Source organism: Myotis lucifugus, unplaced genomic scaffold (assembly GCF_000147115.1).
Source record: "Myotis lucifugus unplaced genomic scaffold, Myoluc2.0 scaffold_8, whole genome shotgun sequence".
Taxonomy (NCBI): domain Eukaryota; kingdom Metazoa; phylum Chordata; class Mammalia; order Chiroptera; family Vespertilionidae; genus Myotis; species Myotis lucifugus.
The window spans coordinates 412,170-430,463 of NW_005871056.1; the positions used below are offsets into that span (position 1 = coordinate 412,170).

Sequence of the window (18,294 nt, forward strand, 5' to 3'; positions counted from 1 at the left end):
AGATATTCAGAATTGGTAATATCTATGGGTAAAACACAGTGAGCTTGGACAAGGCCCTGTGGGAAGATGGAACCATAATATTAGCCCACATTGATTTTAGAGAGTAGAAGGTGACATGATTATGGGTTGTTGGCTCTTTAGCAACCAAGACTGGTTTTTATCAGCCTTCCTAAGTTGACTTAAATCTTGAAAACCAACTGTGTAAGAAGTAAAATAGGTCACTGAAAGCTGTAATATTGGGGAATGGTGAGGAGGTGGTCACATGAGATGGCACTGGTATGGTTAGGAACTGAGCAAGGAAGTGGCTGAGCAAGGAATTGGTCAGTGCAGTGGGAATTTGGTTACATACAGAGGCTTGAACAGATAAGGAAATATATTGAGGACAATAGGAACCAGATTTCTCACTCATAGAGAAAAAAACCCCTACAAATATGAGAAGAAAGAAGTAATTCTTCTGTATTGGATAGTAATTGGAGGTATTGGTGGAAAGTGATGCTACACCTATACCTCTACCTGTGTCTCTGTATCTGTCTCTCTGTGTGTCCATGTCAAAATCCATATCTGTGTATTTACACACATTTAACTAAACAATATAAAATTGATACAGATGCTAGTGTGTGGGGGCCTGTGTATATACATACATTTCCTAATTCTATCTTCTCAGAGGACCTAAAGCAATGTTTATCTAGTAATAATGAGCACACCAAAACACAGATCTTGATTTCTAAATACCGTTCTATTGAAAGTGTTAAGGTAAAAACATCAAGAATTTTTGTGAGTTTATTTGAGCCAAATTATCGACAATTGCCAGGAAGCCGAATCTCAATGGATGGGGATAATGCTCCAGAGAATGGCGGTTTTTCATCTATTTTTATACATTGCAATCAAAGGAGGAGATGTAGGTGGGTTACATGAAATCCATTGATGATAGATTAGAGAGGTAGGAGAAAGCAAAGTGAGGTTGGTGGTGGAGGGGTGGGGGCGGTGGGAGAAACCTCTGGGATTGGATAAAGAGTAAAATAATGGATACATACTTCTTTTACTTAGGTGGGTACAGAATAGTTAGCCAACAATTAACATGATAACAATAACAATGAAGGAATTTGTGGTATCTGTCCTGGTGCCCAGGGCATTTGGTTGTGCCAAATTCTTTGTGCCAACATTCTTTCTTCTTAATACTTCCTTCCCTCACTCCTTTTGAAGTATGGTAGCAATCATCACAGGTAGAAACTGTAGTTTAACTCTAACCCTGCTGTTTGGTTTCTGTACTTATTTTCTTGCTAAAATAATAGAAGTTATTTTAATTTTCTGAATTATATAAATTATCCCATTCGATTGAATATCCTATTGATTATAATGTGAATATCCCATGGGTTGTGGTCATACTGGTCTTAGAAAGCACATTCTTCTGTACCTGGGAAGGACAGCACAGTTATCCCAAGGTCACTACTTGCTCCAATTAAGCAGTGACAGGGTTGAATCATATATGAGCGTTTATTCCAATGATGCCAGCAGTATGGGAAAGCAGCAGGTCACCCACAAAAATCTGCTCTGCAGCCCCCCATAAGCCAACTGGCTTATATTGGGTAGGAGGAAGATTACATGGGGAAGTAGGCTATGGGGGCTGGGGAGAGACTCCATTGTTTGGGCAACAAGGTTGTTAATCTTGTTGGGTTAATAGACAGTTCTTGAACAAGAATGGACAACATTCCAAGGTTGACTGCCAGGTCCAAGGTTGACTGCCAGGTCCAAGGTTGACTCCCAGGTCCTGGGGGCATACAACTCGCAGCCAGGTTAGAATGTCCACTCTTTAATCAGAACAAGGCAATCTCAGTTAACAGGGTATGATTAATATTTATTATAACTATAGCTAGTCCCCAATATTCTATTTTTGCCCCTAATACTTTCACAGATGTCATGGTCTAAAAGCTCTTCCTGCCATCTCCTCCCCCTTTATCTTTCACAGTTCTTTTCTGTAAAAAATCTCTTACATGTCTAATCTTGGTGTCTGCTTCTCAGAGAATCCATTATGATCTTGGATTTGCTCTTTTTGCTATAAAGGACAGTATTAGGGCAACTGGTGATATTTGAATGGGGTCATTACAGAATTTCCTGATTTCTGAGGCCTTTAGTAGTTTTTTTAAAGATAATAACCAGCCCGGCTGGTGTTGCTCAGTGGTTAAACATCAACCAGGAGGTCATGGTTTTATTCCTGGTTAGGGCACATGCCTGGGTTGCAGGCTCAATCCCCAATAGGTGGATCACTGCAGGAGGCAGCTGATCAATGATTCTCTCTCATCATTGATGTTTTTATCTCTCCTCCCTCTTCCTTCCTCTCTGAAATCAATACAAACATATTTTTAAAAATAAAGGTAATAAGCCACAAGGAAAAAGAAAACAGAAGAGGAGACAACAGTTAAGAAATTTCAATAAATATTAGAAAATAGGAAGATGGAGGTATGGCAACTGATTTTTTAAGAGCAGGAAAACAATGAAGTTTGAGGGGAATCAGGTGGTAATTTCCACCAGAAATGGTCCAATTTGCCTGGAACAGTCTCTGAGAAGCTCAGCCTTTGGGAGAAGGTATAGTAAAGCTCGGGTCTGAAAATCAAAGGATTGAAAGTCCTTCTATGCAAGCGCCTGGTGCATAGAACAACACTCAACCAACTGAACCACACCAGACAGGCAAGACCATCTTTTAAAGGACGTTGGCATAATGCCTTCAAAATTCAGAAAGAAAATTACATATTTCCTACCTTGTAGTCCATACCAAGTCATACTATTAACCAATGTAAGAGTAGAATAAAGACATTTTCAAGGGTGTAAGGAATCATAAATTGGCTTTTAATGCATTATAATGACTAAAGAATTTTCTTCAGGGAAATGGGGGAGTAAACCCAAAAGGAGGAGTAGATGGGAGGAATGGGCAATCTAGCTCTGAAGAAAGGCAAAGGAAAAATTCCCAGGACAAGACCTCTGCACCAGACCTAAAGAGCACCCAACTGAGATTGAAGACATAACTGTCAGCTGCCTTGAAATGATAAAAGGGAAATAGATAAGAGGTGAATTGCTGGGAATGAACAGTTATAATCTTTGTCTTGGGCAAAAAAAGAAAGATAAAATTCAAATTTGAATCAAGTGAACAATGGACATTCACTGAAGGATCTGGGCCTGTGGGTGATGTGTTTGCATATACCAAAAGTTAGGGTGTGGGTGGAAATATATCCCCACACAAACACACCCACACACTTGGAATTACCTAACATTTTATTCTGAGTTTAGCTTGAATATAGCCATGTCCCCATTGTACTGATATGAACTCTGACAAGATTATTTCTGAAAGTTGATTCCCTTAGCTTTTCACAGAGCTCCTGTGATTGGATTACAATGCTAGCACTGTAAAAACGTGTGTGTGTGTGTGTGTGTGTATACATATATATATATACATATATATATATATATATAATTTAATGTTTATATTATATATCAAGATTGCTTTAGACTTGCAATTTGTTCTTACTTTTTTCCTCAATTGTGTTAAGTAGCTGAAAGTAACTTTTGTAGCATTAGAAGCATAGGTAATTTTGAAATAAATTTCATTCTTTGAAATGTTACCCCCAAGCCCCTCCACCCTTCCCATCTCTCACCCTCCATTTCCTCCACAATGATCAACTATGAGGCTTTTTTTTGTTTGTTTTTAGGCAGGGAAAGTTATTCCGATTGGATACAGAGTTGCAACCTGCTTGACTGAAAAACTTCCAAGGGTGAGCATTTTTAATATGCATTTGTGTTTATATTTTTACATTGAATGTGAACTTTAGAAGATAGACAACTTTCAACATTCCTGTGCAAGTTGTTTAAACTTAATGTATTGGATTTAGATTTGGACTCTCTATTGTATTTTGAGGGCTTCTATAGATTTTATCCAAGGAAGTGAAAATTCCAGTTCTATGATTTCCAGCTTTATAAAAAGCTACAGAGGGGATTCCATTTATTTTAAAAGGAAATATTTATGGTATGCTTTCTAACCTGGATACTTCCTGATTGTTCTCTAAATGTAACTTTTAAAATAAATTGTTTATTTCACTAAAAAACAAATCTCAGGACATTTTATTATTTGGAGCTGTAGGTCCCCATGTGCTTACTATACGCATGCAATGAAGGGCGTTCATTGATTGGTATAGATCAGCAGTTTTCAACCTTTTTCATCTCATGGTGTGACAGGCCAGTAAGCCAGGACAAGTGGAATAGAGAAACTGAGACAAGAAAATTAAACAAGGCCAAGCAGTTTGGGCAGCTTGCAGGGGCAGCTTGCAACAAGAGCTTATCTTCCCCAACCAAGGACACTTGAGAACAAATGATTCATACCTCTCCTCCCTAATAAGAGAATACATAGCTTAAATCACCTTGGCACTGCTAAGGCAGGAGGGGGAAGCGGGGAAGGAGAGAAGAGAGAATTTTATCTCACTCGCTGAACAAGGAAGTCAGCAGTCTTGGGATTTTCCAACATAAAATTGCCAGATGTTCTCATAAATTCTGGGAAAGCCACAGCAAAGTAATCTAGTCTGCGCCCAAGATATCCGGCAGTGGAACCTTGAAACCTGTAGACAGAGAAGTATAAAACCCTAAACCTCCACCAGGCAGGACACTCATATTAGCTGGGTGCTCACTTGTGCTTTATGCCAAGTATATTTTTTATAAATTTGCTTGCCTTGCTTTCTTAATAAATTTGCTTGCTTTGCTTCCTCAATACATTCAATGCTACAGTACCGCTGTCCACTGTCAGTTGTTTGAAATCTTTCCTACGAGATTGATAAAAACTGAGGAGGGGACAGCCGTCTTCCTCTGACTCAAGGGGCTGTCCGATAACAGCTTTTCTGGGTTCGATAACAATGGCACACATAAACTAATAACTAAAATTCTGTGGCACACCAAAAAAATATATTTTTTGCCGACCTGAAAAAAAAATAGGTATAAGTTTGATTCAGTCATACCAGATGGCTATCTTTGTGTTGGCTGTTGTCATTTTTTTATTTGACAATCTAAGGGAAAAGAGGTCAGTGCCCCTGACTAAATAGTCAGGTATTGCATGTTTTAAAAGTACTTGTAGCACACTGGTTGAAAATCTCTGATACAGATCAGTCCTAATATTTTAGAAACTGTACTTAATAATTCTATTTTCTTATCTCACTGTTTGTAGCCAATTACTCCACCTGAGGCAAAAAAATTTTTCAACTTCAGATATCCACCTGCTGGAGCTGAAAGAGTATTTTATGGCAGAGCAAATGATCCTCAAATTGCACAGTATTTGACACATGGAATAAGAACTAAAGGTTCACTACCGGTAACTTTCTTTTTTCCCTGTATATTACTACTGACTTACCAAGATGAAAATTCACAAATGAGGTATTAATGAAATCATCACTTCCATTCTCCTTTCCACCCTACATCTTGAGCACTGGAAAAATAAACCCCCAAAACTGGCGACTCTCGTGTCTTTCCCCTTTCCTTCTTCTTCCCCCCAGGTGCATTACCTTTACCTTTCTCTCTCCTAAGCTCCAAGGGTCCTTCTTTTGCCTCTTATTCTCTGAGCCCATTTCTTCTATGGCTCACTTCTACCTCTGTGACTTTCTAAATGAACTTTTTCTAATAGTTTTTTTTTGGGGGGTGGGGTGGGGTGGGGGGAATCGAAGAAATAGCAGCCAAAAGAATGTGAAAAAATTAATGATTAAAACTACAAACTTGATAACCTCCCCTCAGATATTAAAAGCCAAGTTGCACTCCATATTCTGACAGTAATAAGAAATGCTGTCAGGCTTTGTAGGGAACAACGAAGGCTGGGTGATTATTGCCTAGAGGTACTACTAAGTGCTTACCAGTAGATATATTGAGTGAGTGGAGATGTCCATTTATTGAATGGACAATCTAGATTCAGAAAAAAACATTTGTTGAATTCATGCGTTTCTTTTGTTTGGCATTTCCATTTTTCTGGAATATTGGAGTCAAGTAACCTGGGAGCTCCTCTCATAAGTCTTTTAACCCCATTGAAACCTTTTAACCCCTTTGAAAGTTCATGTTTAGACATGTTTAAGCTTCATAGTCCTAATGGTTAAAGTTCCTTTGAAGGTGAGCAAAGCAGTGATGAGTTATTTTTCTACAATCATATTTTCTTCTCTCTAGCTATGATTAGAGTGTCAGCTTTTAGATTTTTGCTTCTTTTGTTCTTACATCTGTGCTTTGTATGATTTCTTTAGGCAAATGTATTGATAAACCCACAGCCTATTACAACATTTCAACAGAAAATTAAAGATAAAAAGGAATCAATATATTTTAGTAATCAACGAGCACCATTAGGAAAATCTCATGATCAATCACCAGGATTACCTAAAGGCCTGGATGTACTCAATACGACATTTGGAACAACAGTCATCAGAGGTAGTAAATAAAATAAGGGATAGGAGGGGTGGCAAAAAAAATTCTCAGAAAATTGAATTAAATATCCCATTGGCATGGTGTTTGTTGGTGGTGGTGGTGCCACTGATGACTAAAGAATGAGAGATGGGATAATAGCAACAAAGCTACTCTTAGACCCAGAATCCTTAGAGTTTATGTGTGCCAGGCAGTAAAAGTTCAGGTTTTGAAATGGCGATCCGGTGAGCATAGTAGATATGATATAAAGGCAGGAAAGAGAGCCCTGGCTGAGTGTCTCAGTTGGTTAGAGTGTCATCCCCATGTGCCAAGGACCAAGGTTGCAGGTTCGATCCCCAGTCAGGGCACATACAAGAAGCAAGAAGCAACCAATGAATGCATAAATAAGTGGAACAACAAGTCAATCTCTCTCTCTCTCTCTCTCTCTCTCTCTCTCTCTCTCTCTCCCCCCCCCCCCTAATAAATAATTATTAAAAAAAAAGACAGGAAAGTTGGCATTGGGACTAGCAGTGTAGGCTGCAATCCCTTCTCCCTGGACATCCATTTGTGGCTGTTTTTTTTCTTCTTCACTAATGCCCCTGGTGTGTTCATACGCCTTAACTCTTTATGAAACTCTTCCATAAAGTAGGTCAAGCAACAAATAAGTTTGGTAAACGCTGACACCTCCTTCTGCACATGCAGATCCCCAGTGTCTACCACATATTAACAAACATAGGCAGTGTATAGAGCAGACTTGTCTTCTCATTTTGAGAGGGAGTGGAGCACATCTTTCAACAAACGACAACGTATAATTGAATTGATCACAGGCCATTATTCTGAAGCCCCAGCTTCCTGCCATGTTGTCAGGCACCTTTCTTTACACGTTTCTCACATTTATCTTCTGTCTTTTTCAGGTTTCTACCCTGTCTCCAGAGTTTTTACAGGAGACCTCAAATTCCATCTTTGTCCTGCAGAGAAATTCCATTCTCTTTGTCTTTCTGCACCCATTAAGGTTCTGCTCCAGGACTTTTTTCCACCAAAAAGTCCATCAGATTATTTTCCTTAATATAGTAACACCACCCTGGATATAAATTATGCCTCTTTCTTAGAATGCAAAATATGCAGTTGTATTTTATTGCATCGGATCTTAAGTTAAAATTTGAAATATGGAAAATGTATTTTAGAACAGATAAAATATCTTTTTTTCTTTTTAATAGAATTAAAAATTGTGTTTATGTAGACATGGCATTACAGCATTACAGTAATGATATCGTAGGTGCTGTCTAGGACTAGCTCATTTAATAAGGAAAGTACTGTCTAGGTGTACCTCACTTAAACATATCATGTTCCAAAATGTGTATGTGTATGTTAATAACTACAGTGGTTCTTCTAGTAGAAAGAAGTACTGCTTTACAGTATTATTCTGAGCATGACCACCTTCTGGTGTTCTTTTTTTGTTGTTGTTGTTAAACCTTACCCGAGCATATTTTCCCAGTGATTTTTAGGGAGAGTGGAAGAGAGAGGGAAAGACAGAGAGAAACATCAATGTGAGAGAAGCACATCAATTGGTTGTCTCCTGCATGCGCCCTGACCCAGGCCCTGGCCGGGGAGGAGCCTGCAATCAAGGTACGTGCCCTTGACCAGAATCAAACCCCGGACCCTTTGGTATGCAGGCTGATGCTGTATCCACTGAGCCAAACCTGGCTAGGTATTCTTAACTGTTTGTTTACAGACCTCAGTTCTGGCAGAAAGCCCAAAAGGAAGAAAACATGTGGTTAGGTTGAAAGGGAAGAGTGAAATTATAAATAGATTTATATTTTATAATTATTATATCATTAATTATATATTAATTGTATGACAAATATATTAGTGATTATATATTTAGTTAATACATAACAGATGTATTTATTATAACTATATATTAATCCTATATAATAAAACCCTAATATGCAAATTGACCAAACGGCTGAATGACTGCTGGACTGACCAGTCGCTATGACGTGCACTGACCACCAGGGGGGCAGACACTCAACACAGGAGCTGCCCCCTGGTGGTCAGTGCGCTCCCACAGGGGGAGTGCCGCTCAGCCAGAAGCCGGGCTCATGGCTAGCGAGCGCAGCGGTGGTGGCAGGAGCCTCTCTCGCCTCTGCTGCAGGCGGGTGGTAAGGAGCAAGGGGTCCCAGACTGCAAGAGGGCATAGGTCAGGCAGAGGGAGGCGCCCCCGCCCCCCAGTGCACAAATTTCATGCACCGGGCCTCTAGGTATTATAATATATTAGTATATATTATTAGTAGTAATCTATGTTAAGTTGAAAGAGTAAAATTGTAAGTGGAATTATTATTTTAAAATCATTATGTAAAATAATGAAAACAAAATAATTCACTATTGTGGGCCAGCACTCCTGAGAAAACAGCTACTAAACAAACAAGTTATAGCTCTAGGTTTGGGATCAGTAAGAAGAAGAATTTCTTTCTTATTCCAGTGATTTCCCTGGTACTTTTGGCTACTTTGAAGATGGATATTCAAATCTAAACAGACTTAGGGTGTATGTTCCAGTCTACAGCTGCCAAAATTTGTACCAAGGCTCCCCCACAGGGCATCAGGGTTTTTGAAACTGATTTGTGATTCAAATTTGCTTAGATCATCATGAGAAGTCTGGAGCAAACTAAAATCAAAATTGTCTAGAGTCTCAGAATTGAGAATTTAACTGGGGTTGGGATATGGCTCAGAACAACCTAAATGGTTAACTGGTACAGAGTTTTGATATTCTTCAGACTTCTAGGGAGCGAGCCAGGTCAAATGAGGGTTCCTAGAACAGTAACATCTGGACTATGTGCCATCTATCTTGATAAATCTTCATTTCTATTGGCTTTGTGTTCTCCTAGGGTAGCCATGTGGCTTATGCATTCAGCTTACCTTGTTTGTCATTTGTTCTACTTAATTTAAATGTAAATAGATTATATATATATTGATTTCAGAGAGGAAGGGAGAGGGAGAGATAGAAACATCAATGATGAGAGAGAATCATTGATTGGCTGCCTCTTGCACATCCCCTACTGGGGATTGAGCCCATACCCTGAGCATGTGCCCTTGGCCAAAATCAAACCCGGGACCCTTCAGTTCCCAGGCCGACACTCTATCCACTGAGAAAAAACCAGCTAGGGGTATAAATAGATTTTTAAAATACCTTAAAACTGATGTGATTAATTATTTCTTTAGATATATCTGCTCGAGATGTGGTGAATCCACCGAAACCCTATCATCAAGTATTTAAAGAAGGAGAGGAAGGGCATGACCTATATGTTGTTTCTCACAATGATTATTATGTGGGTAAGTGTCCTCCAGTATAAAATAGGCCTGACAATATGGGACTCTCAGATTTGTGAAGAGGAATAAAAGAGATAATGTGCATAAAGTTAAGTGCCTGGCATCTCATGGGTGATCAATAAATAATAACATTTTAAAAAATAATGTCATAAACCCCCATAGCTGGGACCACATACCCTTAAACATTTTGTATATAAAATGTAGTAATGTATGTATCATTAAAATGAAAAGACAGGTAAGAGAGATTAAATGCTAGATAGTGTTATTTTGTTTTAGTGGTTTTAGGCTTTAAAATACTGTTCTTTTTTAAATGTCAGGATTATTCTAAGTGCTTAGCTTTATATGAGGAATATTGATTGGGTATTGGTTAAGTGAACAACTTCTGAATAAGATATATCCGGTTCAAATTCTACCTCATCTTTTAGACCTTGGGCATTTTAATTGTCCTATTAACATCTATTCTAGTCTCTTAAATGGGGATAATAATATTGTAAGGATTAAGTGAGTGCTTGCAAAAGACTTAGCATAGTGCCTGGAATATGGTAAAAGCTCAATAGGTATTAGTATTAAGTCATTTTGATTAATAGTAACCCTATTACTGGAATTATTCTACAGCACAGCTGAAAGGCATTCGGTGTTTATAGTGCTATAAAACACAACTTGATTGTTAATGTGTTGATGTTAAGTAGAATCGTGATATGATAGAGGGTTGAGAATTAGACTCGGTTATATGTTCTGAGAAAGCTGCTGAATTGTGAATGATTCATGAACTCAACTTCCATTAGCTAGAAGCAAGACTCTCCCTTGATTGCAGCTCAAGGCACCTCTCTCCCTTGCTCCTTCTTTATTTCCTTACTTTTTCTCCTCCATCTTACTCCCAGTCTATGGTCTTCCTTCTAAACTTTCTTCATAGCTGGGACTTGTATCCTATGCTCATTTTCCACTGTCTGGAATCTGCCATTCTCTTCTTTCATGACCAATGTCTGCTGGTTCCTACACTCTAACAGGATCCCAGTCTTGAGATTGTCTCTACCTTGCTGTTCAGACAGCCACTCCTGCCACCCGTTTGGTCACCATGTTCCTTCTCACAACCTCGACTTCTCTCTCTATCTCCACCTCCTCTACTTTCTGACTCTCTCCCTCCCTTTCTTCCTTATCTCCCTCTAGTCCTCTCTTCCTTTTTTCCTCCTTCCCTCCCTTCCTTTCTTGCAAAAATATTTTATTTACTTTTTGGAAAAAGTCTAGCATCTCTCACACAATCTAATCTAATGCCTTATAGTTGTTTTAAAAAGAACTGTTTGAATGAATGTATATAGACAGCCTACAATGAGATATCTTACTAGATGCATTTAGCAATTGGAGGTAAATGAGTGAAGATTAAAAAAATATATTTTGAAGAACTTAACTTCATTTGCTGATTTTTACAGATGTTTCATTAGCCTCTTGAAAAGTCATGAAATCCAATCTTTTCAATATTGTTCTTATTTTTTTCATAATGAAATTATTTATATTTTTATTATAAAAATACATAATATAGTGCATAATTTAAATATAAAAAATGATGAAAAAGTAAATGTAACCTTGAAATCCCATTCAACCAGAGATGACTACAGTTTTTATATTAAACATCTTTCTAATACACTATTCATTGAGCTATCTTTAGTTAAATGTGATCTTATTCTTAATGCTTTTGGGGAACCTGCTGTATACTTTAAACATATTTTTTAACTTAATATGTCAAGGACACTATTCAATAGGTACACATCTACAACTTCTTTTAAATATACTTAATTTAAATCATTACTGAAGTAATAGGTATTTCTTTTATAAATTGCAAGCTATAGAGAAATACAGAAAGTATAATGAAAATCTCCCACAGTTCCCGATCTTGCACAGATGATACTCTCATAGCTGTATTTGCTCATTCATATATGAGTATATGTGTGTATTTTGCTCTGCTGTATATATGTTTTTTCCTATTTGCTTTCTCTCCCATTGTATGAAATCTTGGCTATCTTTTCATGTGCATTTCAATATTATATTTTTCAATATTAAAAATATTGCTTATATATCTTTGTGACTATGATCTATTTCCTTAGGATACATTCCTATATTTCTGAGCATCTGAAATTTTCACTCTTAAAGCCTAACTGTTCTCCTGATAGCTTCCCCAATTTGCCCTCACACCCACAGAATATGAGAATTTTCACTTCCCCACATCTTCCTATATAGTGAGTTTGCCAATCTTTTTCTTCTTTTTTTTAAATACTCACCCAAGGATATTTGCCCATTGATTTTTAGAGAGAGATCAAGAGAGAGGGGGAAACAGAGAGAAATATCGATGTGAGAGAAACACATTGATTGGCTGCCTCCTGCAGGAGCCCCGACCAGGACCACCAGAGAGGAGCCTGCAACCAAGGTACATGTCCTTGACCCGAATCAAACTGGGCCAACGCTCCGTCCACTGAGCCAAACTGGTTAGGGCCAATCTTCTTTATTGTTACTTAACTGAGAGATCAATTATAATTTCACATGATTGTTTTTCTTTACATTATTTGGGTTACTAGTGAGTCTGAATATCTTCTCTCCATTATATCTTAACCTTTGAGCTGATCTCTAGTTTCAGTCTTACTTTCTAATCTAGAAATAGAAACTAATGCTACATTTTGACTTGAAAAGAAAAAACCACAGTATTAGATCTTCAATATAAAGACCTCCCTGTTGTGTTCTCTGCTCTCAATCACCCTTTGAATGTTTCTAATATGAGATAAATGATTTTAGTGAACTGTGAGGGTTTCAGTGTTCTCATGTCACTAAATCTCAGTGAAAGCGAGTACAGAACACCAACCTCTCTGATCTTAGCATAATGGGAAGGACTCCTGGGACCCCAGAGCATTGCCCAACCTCCCCAATCTTCAGGATTCCTGTAATGTTAATTGGGTCTGCATTTTTCATCATGTGCCTGCCTGCTTTCCAAATATTAACACAAGGAACTCTTGTCCACCAGTCTCCTACTTCACATGGGAGAACGCTTCTGTCATCTGTTGCCAAATACTGTATGTGCAGGTCTCTGCACTGTTACAGTTTCATTCTTTGTTCCACTCTCATTTTCAATGTCAATGAGAACATAATGTGCTTCCTTCAAGATAATGTTATTTGTATTGCAGAAGTCAGAAGTCTCCCCTTTCTTTTCACAGGAGAAGCAAAGAACCGAAAGTATAACCCATCAACTTTCCATAGGTTTAACCTGTACGGAGTCCCAACACCACATTTTAATGATGGACGATCCATGGCAAAAAGTTTATATTGGCTCCATGAATTACAAATGTAAGTTTAATTATATTGTATCCTGGGACAAGTGTTAGATATATTACCTATGGACTTAAAGAAAAGTTTATTTTTATTTATTTAACTTTTCTTATTTATTGATTTGAGAGAGAGAGAGAGAGAGAGAGAGAGAGACATTGATTTGTTGTTCCACTTATTTATGCATTCATTGGTTGCTTCTTGTATGTGCCCTGACTGGGGATAGAACTTGAAACCTTGTCCTATCAGGACAACTCTCTAATCAACTGAGCTAGGGCTGATTTATTTTTTGAAGACGTAATACAATGATATGTTTCAGACATAAAATTAATAGAAAAGATATAGTGATGTATCTTCCAAATTGACCAGATCCCCCATAGATAATCATGATAATTTGTGTGTGTGTGTGTGTGTGTGTGTGTGTGTGTGTGTGTGTGTGTGTGTAAGTATATATCACTCTAAAATTACTTGGTGATTTTACAAGCAAATATAAAGACATGTATGAATGTTTTTCATCTATGGGATCAACTCTATTGATGTTTCTTAAAGATAATAGGTTTCCAAATCTCTACAAAGATAACCATGTCACATATAATTGACCAGTCCTTTATCATTCATCTTTGTTTAATAGTTATTTGGGCCCAACTGGTGTGGCTCAGTGGTTGAATATTGACCTAAGAACCAGGAGGTCATGGTTAGTTAGATTCCTGGTCAGGGCACATGCCCAGGTTTCAGGTTTGGTCACCAGTGGGGAGCAAGTAGGAGGCAGCTGATCAATGATTCTCTCTCATCATTGATGTTTCTATCTCTCTCCCTCACCCTTCCTCTCTGAAATCAATAAAAATATATCTTAAAAAATAGTTATTTGAGCACCTGAGCATCTGACTTATTCTTGTAAACTGTGATCTTTTTATGCCTTCATTCTATATGACTACTTCCCTAGAAAATGAAAATAAGCATTTTTAGTTTTTCATAACCCGTGTTAAGCTTTATATCTAAGCTAACACTTAAATAGTGGGAGATTACTCATAAAAATCCATATTTTCTACTATGCTTAAAATATCAGAAGATTGAAAGGGGACATATGCAATATTTTCAATAATAAATTTTTAATTAAAAGTAAAATAAAAAGCAGAGACAATAAAAAATTTATCAGAAGATAGGAAATACTGGTCTAGTAGGTTGAAAAGGTATGTCCAGACAATTCCCAGAACCTCTGAATGTTACCTTATGTGGGAAAAGGGTCTTTGTAAAGGTAATTAGATTAAGACTCTTGAGATGAAGAGATCATTTTGGATTATGTGGATGGGCCCTGAATCCAATGACAAGTGTCCTTATATAAGGAAAGGCAGAGGGAGATTTGAGACTGAAGAGGAGGCACACAGAGGAGAAGGTGAAGTGAACATGGAGGAGGAGATTGGAGTGATGTGGCCTGAAGCCAGCGAAGGCCAAAGAATGCCAGCCGCCTCCGGTGTTGGAAGAAGCAATGAATAGATTCTCCCCTAGAACCTTTGGAAGGAATGTGGTCTTACTGACACCTTGATTTTAGATTTTTGAAGCCTTTTGAACTCTTGAGAGGATACATTTGTTGTTTTAAGCCACAAATTGTGGTATTAACTTTTTTATAGCAACCACAGGAAACTAATATACTGGGCCTGCACTTCTATATATCAGCAGTGGGAGTGGAGTCATTTTGCCTTCTGGCCTCTTTAAAGGACAGACTGAACCTACAAGTTTCCAGGCTCCAGTGTGGACACAAAGTTGCATTCCCACAACTTGTGACCCAACCTGCCTCACTCAGTTGCCCCTCTGTTCACGGTGGTAACACCCCCTCCCAGTTACAGAGGCAAAGTGCTAAGTATTTTATATATTGTTAAATTAATCCTACCAACAACTCCATGGGGGAGGTGTACTATAATTATGATTTTTCCCCATTTTACAGATGAAGAAACAGGTACAAAAAATTATATCATTTGCCTAAGATCATGTAGCTAAGAAGTACTAGGGTTAGGAATGAAACCCAGGCAGTGTGTCTATACCAGATTTATTTGCCCTTGATTCTATGATAACAGATCTGAAATAATGATTTCCATTTCTTTGCCACTTCTTAGTTATATGAGTTTCTGATACTTGAATTATTCAAAACAATAATGGTAAAATACAAACACTAAATAAATTCTTACAATATTATAGTAAATTCTTATGAAATAGTTTTCTTTTGGGTATAGGAGAAAAGTTTATATGACAAATATTCATTAATTTATCATTATTTAAGTGGTTAAACCATACATAAAGGAAAACATGAAGAAATTATTGGAATATTTAAGGACTTTAGATACTTATAAGGAAGCATAACAAAAATTGATAATTAAAGGGAGATGACAAATATGATTTATTCAGTTATGAAAGCTTAGAAGTAGAAACCTATCAATTTTTAAAATACATTAAATAAACACATTAACAACAGTGTAGTTCTTAAGAGTGTCCTAAGAACAGAGCCTTTGGGTCATTAATGACATACTTATTAATGATTTGGGGTAGTCATAGGTAAATACACTGAGTACTCCAAAAACTAGGGCAAGCCCTAGCTGGTTTGGCTCAGTGGATAGAGTGTCGGCCTGCAGACTGAAGGGTTCCAGGTTCGATTCTGGTCAAGGGCACATGCTCAGATTGCGGGCTTGGTCCCCAGTGTGGGGCATGCAGGAGGCAGCCAATCAATGATTCTCTCTCATCATTGATGTTTCTCTCTCTCTCTCCCTCTCCTGTCCTCTTTGAAATCAATAAAAATATATTTTAAAAAAACCTAGGGCAATGTTATATGTTAATTACATCTCAATAGAAAATAACTGAATTTATAAAAGCAGGCAATAAGCAGGGTACATTTATCTCCAACTTGTCTCTATCCAAGAGGAAACATTGTTTATAGAACAATGTTTTATTTGATCATAATTTTTGTATTTTGAAACGTAATTGGAAAAGTATTGCTAAAATAATAGAGCATTTATTCCTTCAATTAATTGGATTTTTAAAAAGAACTCACTACTTTTCAATGTGATTTCTAATATAAACTTGGAATTAAGCATGTTTGTTTACATTTTAAGACATCTGAATTTTATATGTACTATTTTTAAAAAATATATATTTTTATTGATTTCAGAGTGGAAGGAAGAGAGAGAGAGAGAGAGAGAGAGAGAGAGAGAGAGAGAGAAACATCAACGATGAGAGAGAATCATTGATCAGCTGCCTCCTGCACACCCTACTGGGGAATTGAACCCACAACCCAGGCATCAAACCGTGACCTCTGGTTCATAGGTTGGCGCTCAACCACTGAGCCATGCCGGCTGGGCTATATGTACTATTTTAACATAAATTTGGTTTACTTTTAACTTTTAAGGGATATATTTCCTCTGTAAAACTACCTCTATCTGTTTTTGTTTATGACTTTTGGTTTGAAGAATCAGTTAGAATCTTCAAATATTAAGTGTATGTATATGTGTATGTGTATGAAAAAATCTTACTGGCATGCAAAGGACTTTATTCTGAGTTGATCAGTGAATGCTGTGAGATTGTGTAATAATGTTACAATTATTGATATTCTGACTTAAATGGCTTCTCACAGATACTTTCTGATTCTCCCAGAAACGTAATCCAGGCACTATTAGACTGGAGAGAGTAGACTCTGTGATTTATATACTAACCCTTATCATTCTTCCATGTTCCTAATTATGTCTTTTGGAGCTGGTTTTTAGATTGGCAACTTTATTTATTTCAAATTATGGCCTTTAAACTTCCATTGATTTATTCTGACTGTTACCTATATTTGTTTTCCCTTCTTTTTGAACTAATGGAAAGTAAATGAAGAAATAAGAAGTGAATTACTTTATATTTCATCTTTTGTTTCTCCACAGAGTGTCACTCTTCTCCAGAAATTTATTCAGCTTGATATTTCTATAGCACAGGAAATAGTTTTAAAAGAAAATGAAATTTAAGAATTTTATATTCATTGTTTTCAGTCTTGAGCAAAACAATAGAGGATTTATTAATTCTAATGTTAATGAATAGTAGTGTTATAATTTTACAGTTCTCAAAAGAAATCTTATTCATTTAATCACGATGAAGTAACAAAATTATATTACAGAAAATTGGCAAAATAAAATCACCCATATTTTTGTCACTTTAATTCAGCCATTATTATTTTTAATGTATTTTTTTTCTAGTGTGGCTTCCTGTGTAGTTTTTGCATAAGTTTGATCAGAGTGCTACCTCATTCTTTATTCTTTTTCACTTAACAGCAAATAATTTTATATTGCTGTGTATTCTTAATAACCAACATTTAAATTGCATGCAATATTCTTTTTAATATGACATAATATAATCACCCTTGATGATCAAATATTTAGATTCTTTTTGCATTATAGTCAATGAGGATACAAACATTTTTATAAATATAACTTCTCTATATTTTTAATTGTTATGTGGATTATCTTCTTATGATTGGTTCCCAGAGGTAGATTAAAAAAAGAGAATGAACGTTTTTATGCTTTTTGAATCATATTGCCAAATTATTTCCAAAAGGATTATAGCAATTTGTACTAGGAATCTGCAAGAGTTTTACCATTCATTTTGCCAATGTTGAATATTTTCTTTCTCTATCTCTGTCTCACTCTGTCTCTCTTTATGTCTCTGTCTCTCTCTCTCTCTCTCTCTCTCTCTCTCTCTCTCTATATATATATATATATATATATATATATATATATACTAGAGGCCTGGTGCACAAAAATTTGTGCGCTGGCTTGCGGAGGGGGGTGTCCCTCAGTCCCACTTGTGCCCTCTCACAGTCTGGGACCCCTCGGGAGATAACAACCTGCTGGCTTAGGCCCGCTCCCGGGTGGCAGAGGGCAGCCTGGTCGGGGTCTTAGCAAGGACCAATGGAGAAGTTGAGTGCCCCACCCCCAAGTGTGTTCATTAGGGGCGAGTGATAAAGATTGATTACTCCCCCTCATTCACCCCCCTATGTAAATCGGATTGAGGGATTGAAGACCCGACCCTCCTCACCAAAAAGAAAGAGGCCAATCGTTAGATAGAGAAGAAACATTTAAACCAAAAATAAGCAGAAGGACTAAATGAAGTTGAGGGGTCGGTGCACAATGCGTGAAAGAGGGAGGGAGTGAGGGAGTGGGTAGGTGTAACCTTTGTCATCCAAGTGAGGGGTGTTACGCAGAACTTTGATTTTATATAACGGGCGTCGAAAGA

The 18,294-nt window shown here is 37.2% G+C and overlaps 1 protein-coding gene across 2 annotated transcripts in view; it reads left to right on the forward strand.

Moving 5' to 3' along the window:
- EFHB (EF-hand domain family member B) overlaps positions 1-18,294 on the forward strand; it is a 44,178-nt gene that overhangs the window by 5,529 nt on the left and 20,355 nt on the right. For both annotated transcript variants that reach the window (XM_006083913.3, XM_023749443.1), the window contains exons 2-6: positions 3,702-3,764; positions 5,201-5,344; positions 6,255-6,435; positions 9,628-9,738; positions 12,933-13,062. In XM_006083913.3, coding sequence (XP_006083975.1) covers positions 3,702-3,764; positions 5,201-5,344; positions 6,255-6,435; positions 9,628-9,738; positions 12,933-13,062 — 629 coding nt within the window. The remainder of the gene's footprint in view (positions 1-3,701; positions 3,765-5,200; positions 5,345-6,254; positions 6,436-9,627; positions 9,739-12,932; positions 13,063-18,294) is intronic.